The sequence below is a fragment of the Bufo gargarizans genome, chromosome 3 (genome assembly GCF_014858855.1).
Source record: "Bufo gargarizans isolate SCDJY-AF-19 chromosome 3, ASM1485885v1, whole genome shotgun sequence".
Lineage (NCBI taxonomy): Eukaryota > Metazoa > Chordata > Amphibia > Anura > Bufonidae > Bufo > Bufo gargarizans.
In genome coordinates, this window is record NC_058082.1 from 339,529,272 (window position 1) to 339,539,424 (window position 10,153).

General features: G+C 40.8%; 1 protein-coding gene across 3 annotated transcripts in view; it reads left to right on the top strand.

Moving 5' to 3' along the window:
- The window catches only part of CNKSR1 (connector enhancer of kinase suppressor of Ras 1), a 56,753-nt gene extending 46,893 nt beyond the window's left edge, over positions 1 to 9,860 (top strand). For all 3 annotated transcript variants that reach the window (XM_044287507.1, XM_044287509.1, XM_044287508.1), the window contains 4 exons: positions 414 to 469; positions 626 to 839; positions 2,245 to 2,423; positions 6,081 to 9,860. In XM_044287507.1, the coding sequence (XP_044143442.1) occupies positions 414 to 469; positions 626 to 839; positions 2,245 to 2,423; positions 6,081 to 6,293 (662 nt within the window). In that variant the 3' untranslated portion in view covers positions 6,294 to 9,860. The remainder of the gene's footprint in view (positions 1 to 413; positions 470 to 625; positions 840 to 2,244; positions 2,424 to 6,080) is intronic.
- The last annotated feature ends 293 nt before the right edge of the window (positions 9,861 to 10,153 follow it).

Consider the following 10,153-nt stretch of genomic DNA (forward strand, 5'->3'; position numbering starts at 1 on the left):
TGGATCTTCGCAGCCAATCACATATGTCACAGATCTGGACTGTGTGTGGAATTGTATGTTGAATGTGGTTTCAAGCTTCTGTAGAATGCCCCAGGAAAGACCAGTACGTATATGATTAAAAATGTGTAATCTGAGTCCATTGTAATAATTTGAGGGAACACCAAAACTACATCGTACAGGAAGTTCTGGTGTCTGTATAAGTGACATTTTTCCCTGTTGACTCAAGAAAACAAGAGGCCTGATTCAGATTACTATGCAATGGTCCAAATGCAGCGCATCTTATATATAGTTGTAAAAATGGCAAAAACTGGTATCAGGTTGTATTCACATGGTGCATTCATATGTAATTATATATTTTTTTAACATTAAGGATTTCTGTAATAGTAGTGACCTGACCAATATTAATCTCTCAGACTGTTACAGTGAGACAGAAGCTGAAGATGATGATCAATTCAAATCTCATGATATGGTAAGGCTTCACCCCTCGTCGTATACCAACAGTATTTTTTGTAACATTTACCTTATGTTTTTGTATTTTTTATATATATATATATATATATATATATATATTTTTTTTTTTTTTTTCATGTTGACTGTGAATTCTCCTTTTGCCAATCACTTTTAGGTTAAGAAGCCCTTGATGCTTTCACCTTTGAATTATTTGCCTGGTTCAACGTCTGCACCTGGTCGTGAAGAAGGAGCTGAAGGAGGACACTTTCCAAAATCCAATACTGTCCAACAGTTGATAGAGTCACCTGTGAAAAATACATCTGAAGAAATATCAGCAGCTACTTGTGAAGAAGGGGCAGAAGGCGGACAGTTGCCAAAATCGAGTAAAGGTCATTGTTTACTTTAATTGTTGTTGTTTTTGTGATTTGTCTCATTTTTATGTTTTGGTTATTACAGAATTATTTAGGTTGATGGGTACATACATATTAAAGCCAGTCCTAAGATTAAATTCTGCTCTAAATGTTACATGTTCATGGGTTTGATGGCTCTAATATGAAGAAGCCCTATGTTGATCATACATGGGTGAACATTTTACTAATATAGCTATTGATGGAAGATTTACCTGCTTGCAGATATCCTTGTCTCCACTGGGGAATAGAACAAAAGATTGATCACGTAATGAAAAATAGATTGAAATGGGTTTCCATGATTTCTTTTATAACCTCTCCTTAGGATAAGTCATCATTTTCAGATCAGTGGGGTATGAGTCCTGGCACACCCCTTGATTGGTTATTCTCACAGGCTTTGGCATTGGAACATCTCGGCTCCATATTCTGTTTTGTGGCAATGTCTGGATACTGCAGCATTGCTCCAGTTCACGTGATAACAGAAAAAGCCTTTTAAAGGGGTTTTCTGAGATTTTTAGTCATCAGTACCTGATCAGTGGGGGTCTGCCAAACAGCCGTTTGAGAAGGCACTGTGGCTCGCAGTAGCGCCGCTGCCTTCTGTCTGATGTTCCTAGGCCAGTGAGGACACGTTCATCGGTCACATCGCCTAAGCATAGCTCAGCTGAGAGAAGGCCACGGCGGTCACAGGAGCGCCAGTGCCTTCTCAAACAGCTGAACGGCTGTGTTTTAATATATGCAAATGAGCCTCTAGGAGCAACAGGGGCGTTGCCATTACACCTTAGCGGCTCTGCAATTGCTGCACTAGTCCTCTTAATCAAAGTGCAGAGAAAGCGGAGCCTCAGGTGTAACCGCAATGCCCATGTTTCTCCTAGAGGCTTATTTGCATATATTAAAACATAATTTTTCTCAGCAATGCGGGCACATATGAACATGGAGCCAACACAGATGCCTTCTGCTGCCAAGTGCGCATGCAACAGGTCAGCCACTTTCATAGGTCCAAATCTGCTAACGGATGCCCTTTAATCTTAGCCTCATCTTGTGTCTGCAGGCAGGCAGAATCGTATTATTTCACTCTGACTATACAGGTATAACAATATAATTTTAAATTTATTCAGCAAAGAATATTGGACCCATTAAGATTAAAAAGAAAACAAAATGGTGTTTACAAGTGGAACACATAAGTTAGAAAGCACTAAAGATATGTGTTTTGTATATTGGCTGTATTCTATTCACCTTAACTTTGTATTCCATATCATGGCTTTCATACAGATTTGTACTGGTTCTAGAACATTTATGAACATAAGAATATTTCTATGATCTTGCTAGATCTGTAATAGTTCGGTAAACATTTTTACATGGTTTCGGACACTTTGCACTGTTCTTATAGGAATCGGTGATGATCTAGAAATAATGATGACTTGCCTGAAACAAGGAGGTGTTTCGCTCATTGGTAAGAAGACTACAATGACACGGGATGAATATAGGAAATCTTTTATACGTCGCAACAAGAATCCGGACATAAATCATAAAGCACATGCTTTACGTGTTCTCCAAAGCACATTGAAGGTGAGTGAGCGTGGCCATTTTTTGGAAGAAATTTCCTTGTTACTAGTAGTACAAAGTAAATGTGGTAACAATGGCAGCCGTAGTGCCAGTACTTCTAGCTGTAGTACATACGTGGTGCCAGCCATAGTTCCAATAGTAATACCAACAGTAGTACACTCATAGTATCTCACTGATAATTCCTTCCTTCACTGCAAAATTTGTCAGATTTGCCTTTCAGCAGCTTTGGTAAACTGGGTAGCATGCAAAGGTGTTCTGGAGACCAAACTATGTGTAGTATATACCACAATATATATATGTATATAGTGTATGCAGAATGTATGTACCATGTGTAGTCACAATTACATCTCTACAGAGATTGTTAACCAGCTTTCCCAATTTGCCTAGTTTATGTAGTGATACATTCCCTCATGCTTAGCTATACCACCTTGCTGTTCAGGCTCCTGGAAAACCAGGGACAACAGATAATGTTTCCCTGGTACTATATAATAGATACACACAATGCTGCCCTGATATATTGTGTGAATTTTATAAAACCAATGTGTCCCCTATCGCCGCCCTGCAGAGATTGTTACTCAGCTTTCCCAGACCACAGAATACCAGATCAGCCCATTTCTGAATTGGTAAATCCCCAGTATTGTAGAATACCTAGAAGTATGTGCTAGCCAGGAGCCTGGAAAAGCTAAGTAAGAGGCCATTCACACGGCAGCTGTGTGGTTTCTGCCTTTTAAAACCATGCAGAGAACGGACTTGTCCCTTCTTGGCACGGCCACAGCTTTAAGCAACTGTTTCGCGATCCTCATCGCACCCTTCGATTGAGATGAATAGGAGGCAAAAACCACGCACCTGCCAGTGGGAATCCCTGTGACGGACAGATTTTGCATTCAGGTTACCAGGCAAGCTGGTTAACAAGTTATGTGGAACTGGGGACCGCTAAATACAAAATCTACCTAGAGAAAATACTTGTCCTTACTCCAAAATAGTGCCATAGCTAGGCAGATGTGGCTTTCAGGGTCCTGGGAAAGCTGGGAAACCTGCACATAGCAAAGGTAGCATTATATGGACAGTGAACAGCTCCACAAAACTTTTAATCCAGCTTTCCAACCCCGATGAATGTCAGATGTATCCAGACGTTCCTCCTGCCTGTATTTGCAAATTTGGTATTCAGGTACCTAGAAAAGCTGGGTAGCACATTCTGTAGTGCCAGTGTCCTTGTACTGTATAGTAGATCTGCACACATATATAGGGGGAGGTTTTGTGAGAATCTTCCTAGTTTTGCAGTTTCCACCTCTTTCACTGTGCTCTAGGTGTCCATTGAAACGAATCCCCCTTTCCCTGGACTTCTGGTTTAGACTGTGAGGTCATGCTCGCTCACAGGGCGAGATAACATCCGATCTAAAGCCGAAGTTGGTGCGGCTGGGGGGATTTATCTGGAAGTTTTAGCAGGAAATCTGCTAAAACTGCTTTCTGTAACAGCTTGCAGATGCCCATGGAGAAAGGTATAGACAAATCTTGCATGTTTTTTTTAGGGTATAGTGGTCCTTTGGCTACTTTCACACTGGCGTTTTGGTTTCCGTTTCAGGGCTCTCACAAGCGGTACAAAATGGATCAGTTTTGCCCTAATGCATTCTGAATGGTTAAGGATCCGTTCAGAATGCATCAGTTTGCCTCCGATCAGTCTCTATTCCGCTCTGGAGGCGGACATCAAAACGCTGCTTGCAGCGGATGCGGAGGCACAATGTAAGTCAATGGGGATGGATCCGTTTTCACTGACACAATAGAAAATGGATCAGTTTTGACAATGTTAACGATAATACAAACAGATCCGTTCTGAACGGATGCATGCGGTTGTGTTATCAGTGCGGATCCGTCAGTGCAGATCCATGACGGATCTGCACCAAACGAGAGTGTGAAAGTAGCCTTCAATGCTTGGTTGGTGACTTAGGTCAAAATCTAGAATTGCTGCACTGGAAATGCCTTGGCCACTTGAAGTTTTTTCAGCAAAATCAGTTCTTTGCCAGGCATTGCCTAGGAGCAGGACCCAGCAGACACATATTAGAAGGGAGTTTGGAGAGACAAGCCCTTTAACGAGAACATGTCTGCTTTGGAAACTACTTTCAGCCATTCTGGAGCATCTGTTCATATGACTCTATATTGTTCTGTTCCTCTATTATTCCTGCTAAATAAATGTCCAACTATTTTGTTAGCAGTTGGACAATGGCAGCACTGATTGGACAGTGTCAGGGACAGACCTCAACTGGTAACACCAAGTTGTATATTTCTTCCTAAACTTCTAGTGGCTGTAACTGTGGAACAGAACAACATAGATTTAAGTGAAAAATATGCTCCAGAATTTCCATTTTATGTGAAATAAAGTGACAGGTCCTCTTTAAACAGACATTCCGGAAACTATGCATAATTCAATAGTCTAAGCAAATCTACATTTTTTTTCTATCTCCAATTAAGTCGCCACTTCTCTTCCCCCTGCATCTTGAACTGGCTATTCACAGCATTCAGGTTATATGCTGCCCATAGAAATCTATAGAGAGAAAAGAGGGTAGATGGAGTAGTGATCTCCTGGAGGGGACAGAGACATTGGCACTAGTAATTTTCTTTCTCACCTCAGTGCTGGTCTTGCAACTACACTGCTCAGTAATGCAGTATAATTTCCCCCATTCTGCAGTGATACAGATATATACTTTCTTACGATTTCTCTTGGTTGTCCTGATGTGTGGCGTGAGACGGGCAGCTTTTGAAAACATGATTTCTTGATATTGTGCCATGAGGTGTCTTTCCTGTACTTATCTATGTGTGGGTACTCAGTGGTTGTGTTGTGGATTGCCACCAGTCAAGAGTTTTACTAGCATGTTCAAATATTGAATTGGTTTCCCCCAAAAATTGAATCTCTTACCAACTACAGAGCCAAGTGGGCACATCAGTAGGGGAGCAGAGTCTTTCTCACTCTGTACTCTGTATGAGAGATACCATAGCAGCCAGTATCCATCCACTCTCTTAGGCCTCATGCACACGACCGTGTTTTGTTTCAGTGTCTGTTCCGTTTTTTTTGCGGATAGGATGCGGACCCATTCATTTCAATGGGTCCGCAAAAAATGCGGACAGCACACCGTGTGCTGTCCGCATCAGTATGTCCGTTCCGTTGCCCCGCAAAAAAAAATAGTGCATGTCCTATTTTTTTCTAGTTTGCGGACAAGGATAGGTATTATTACAATGGATCTGCCAAAAAAACTAATCCGCAGAAAAAAACGGATGCCATACGGAACGTCATCCTTTTTTTTGTGGTTCCGCAGTTTGCGGACTGCAAAACACATACGGTCGTGTGCATGTAGCCTTAGGGAAAACTGACAACTGTTGATAAGGCTAGGGCTACACGGTGACACTGGTGGTGGCCAGGATTGCTGGGTAGCCGTGATCCCATAGAAATGAATGGAATTGCCGTGCCAGCAGTGTTGGATTTTTTTGCGACTGCCGTGGCAATCCAATGCATTTCTATGGGATCACTGCTACTCAGCGATCCTGGCCGCTACTGGTGTTGCGCGACCAACTCTGAAGAGATGTCTAAATGACAGGTACACTTTAAACTGTTTAAATTAATTAAAAATAAATAATTTAACAATTGAATTAGTATTCTGTTTCCCATAGGCAAAGCTTTTAGAGCTGCAGTCATTGAACCAAGTCCTGGAGAATCCAGACCTTACCTCTGCTGCATTTCAGAAATGGAAGTCTCAGCATGAACATCACTATGGCAGTCTTGGAAAGAGTCCTCAGACACAGCGAGCAGTTGCTGGTAACCTATATCAAGAAAGGAAAGAGGATGATAATCAGGGCGTCAGAGAGAGTGAAGAAAGTGACTAAGTATTAGCTATGATGGCAATGAATACCAAATACTATGATGGTGTATCTCTAGCGATTTCAATTTCAGCAGTGCTTGGCAGTTCATTCTCAGTTTAATGGGATTGGCAACTATGAGAAGTTAACTATTTATAGTTGCATTATTGTATATATCTTGATCTACCAGTGCCGCTGATACCGAAGTACATTTTGTCTGACAGTTCACTTTCTGGATAGGTCATATTGTAATGCATCAGTTGCCACAGTTAAGCCCACAGGGGTCTTGCTTTGAAGATGCTAAAAACCAGCCTGGTCAATGGTGCACAGACTCTTTGTGCCCTTCATAAATCTACGTGTCGGACCACTACTGTGATTATTATTAATAATTCTTATTATTGAATTTTACAATACTTTTCCAAAGAAGAACGGATAGGAGTAACTGGAATTCACTTGACAAGAGGATTTTTGATGCTAAAGACCTGCTGTTGGCACAGCGTTTGTCATAAATGAACTTATTTTTAACAATAGTTTGAAATTATACCAAGCTGCTGTATCTGATGGGATATCAGGCACATGTAAAGCCAGTATTTTCATTCTTCATGTATGTTGCTTTTAACATCTGCTTTTTTCACACATTTCCTTAGCCACAGTTAATAGAAGAATGAAAGGTTTTTATAGATGGGTATTTTATAGTTTTTCATGTTTTGCATGCTTTTTGGTTATTTGAATTTAATATCCCTAAACATTTGTACATGCACACAACATACTGTATGTACATGCCACATTTATAAGTTCCTGGACTCATCTGAAGGCTGAATAATGGCTTTATTAAAGGGGTTGTCCGGGTTCAGAGCTGAACACGGACATACCCAATTTCACCCAGGCAGCCCCCCTGATGTTAGAATCAGAGCATTTCCTGCTTTTTTTATTTACAACAAAACACTGCTGGGCAGAGGTTTCAGCCCAGCAGTGTGTTCGGTGATGTCACTGGCTCTGATGGGCCGACTTTAGCGCTGCCCTAGCCATTTTACTGGGTTCACTGCTGTACAGAAGCCTCCGTCTGGCAGCCCTATGGAGAGCCTGGTACATCACTGCCTTTGTCCTGCGCGATTCAGCGCAGGGCAAAGGAGAGCATCGGAGCATGAAATGCTGTGATGCTCATGTCGGAGGAGCTGCCTGGGTGAAAGTATGGGTATGTCCAGGTTTAGCTCTGAACCCGGACAACCCCTTTAAGAGATGCTGTTTTACAAGTTCTGCACCAAAACTACAGTGTGCAAGCGTAATCTTCAAATGGAGTTGGAAGCCATTATTTCTTGTTTTTTCGCTATCTGTTCCTTTTAATATACTTAAAGGAAATGTGTTACTGGAATTTTTTTTCTGCTAGTTAAAACCAGATAGCGACACACATCCTTGTTTACTAATCCGATTTAATTTTCTGATTACAGATTTCTTTATCCTATTGCATGAACATGATTATGGAGGTGGCCATTTTGCTTGAGCTGTTCTTAACAGCATTTACACAGCATTGAGAACATTTTCTTTATGGCAGCCCCATAGTCCATAGACTCAATGGTCAGGAGGAGACGTTATTGACTTCTATGGGAGAGTTTTCTAGGCATGCTCTGTGACCTGTGCATCGACCATTGTGAATGGTGGATCCTGTGTTGTCTGTACAGAGAGGTGACATAATGAGGCTGCAATGATAAGGAGATAGCAGTAAAGTGATCTGTATAGACCAAGAAGTGGCGCCTATTATTAGGCTTAGTGGCCAGTGCAAAAACTGAAGTATAGATATTGACAACGAAAATTCAAAATAACATCACCAAAAATTCTTTAAAAACTTTAACATAAAAATGTGCTTCAAACAATAAGTCATTATTTGATGACACATTTGCTTTAAGGCATACCGCCAGTAAAAAAGGAACAGTACGCATGCTTCACTTGTCAAATTTGATATCTCAGTGGGCTGCACTTTGTAATGTATATTTCACCTACAGATGTAAACTTGACTCTGATAATACACGGCACAGTGTTATCTTGTGACAAAAGCCATTGTAATCTATTAAAAGTTAGTTATCTGTTGGTGCCACTCTTTACTTAAAGAAGAACTCCCGCAAAAAATATTCTCTGACCTGCTACAGCTTTGACATGTAAAAAATGTAATTCTTTCATGCACTTTTCGAACCCTTGATATATGCAGTGTGCAACCTGCTTCCAGCTGGGCATGGTCTGTCCCAGTAATACACACTGGATGTGAGTTCTGTATATCCAGGCTGTTGCTCTTGTGTGGTTACCATCTCTTAGAGTCTGCAGTGGATGCTGTCCTGTGTCTACGCTGATGTTACTTCCTCTGCCGATTCTGCCATGAGTACTCTCCTCCCTCTTTAGACTGATACACCCTTTTTGATCTCCTTGCTCTGCAGACTGCCTCAAAGGGAACCTATCATGTTGAACATGGAATCTGAGCTGCAAACTGTGGCATGTTACAGTGCAGGAGGAGCTGAGCAGAATTTGATTTAGAATTTAGTAGGAAAGATTTAGTATAACCTGTATTTCATTCATTTAAATTCTTGCTTATGATGGGCTTTGGGGTCAAAACTGCCTGCCTTACCTTTATGTCTGCATACAGAGATAGCTGTCGGTCATTGATAGGACCGCCTTTTTGAGTCCTTAGCCCAGAAGGAGCAGGAATTTTAAATGAAAACAAGTTATATTGAATCTTTTCCCACAAAACTATGTTCAGATTGTCCATCTCATTTTGCTTTGTAGCGGGATGTTAGAGGGAAAGAAGGATCAGGCAAGTACAATATCAGAATCTAGTCCTTTTGATCTGGCAGGAGATAAGCATGTGAAAACACCTGCATGCTCGGCAGAATAGTTTATGCATGTATATGGGGAGTTAGGAGGAATAGCTGTCAGCCAAACAAGTGTTCGCCTGCCAGCTGTTAAGGATGTGTGGGCACTTTAAAGGGGTTGTCCAAAATTTCTATGTTGATGACCTATCCTCATCAACTCATGTGCTGTTGAATCCATGTAAGAAGCAGCACCAAAGCCAGCTATGTAAAGGAATTACATGGACTCTACAACAACAAAATGGCAGGAGTTTTTAAGGAAGACTAGAAAGTTTGCATTTAAGAATCAACAATAAAAAATAGCAATCAGTGCAAAGTGGACAAAACTTTTATGGTGGAAGAAATTGAATGGAAGGCATTATGCAGATTTTTGGAATACATTATATGTGCAGATCTTTAACCAAAACGGCTAAATGTTTTAGAAAATCTTAGAAATGTACCTTGCTATGTAAAAACAAAATAATGAACTGGCTGGTATGAAGTGCTTTGTTATATAGTATACGACTTACCGAATAGGTGAGGTTATAAATGTTCTACATCTCACCAATTAACCCATACTAGACTGCAAGTGATAATGAGGATAAATATTACCAAATTCTATTGGTGTTGTGCTCTCCATGTTGTACATATGAAAAAATATGAACTTTACAATATGTTGACACCAATGCCTAGAAAAATGTATTTAACAAATTGATACACATGTATATGCATCTAAATATAAACGTATAGATTTGTTTTATCAGCGTGTCACTTTTATTTTATGTTGTGTTAATTCAATATAGTTATATTGAGTTGAAAACGAATGAGGTTAATCCATCCGTGTGTCCTTTCATTTACTACACCATACATAAAAAAGTGGAATATACTTTCACTAACGCCTCCACACCGGCACTGGTAGGAGCTTGATCCCACCTCTCAAGGATCGGAAACAGCGAAAGCCCCAAATAAAGACACCTCCTCCAACCTACTTCAGTTGTTTCCTGTCCCACTGGACGCATGGAAGCTCCGACCAGTACGCTGGCCCCTTGAAAT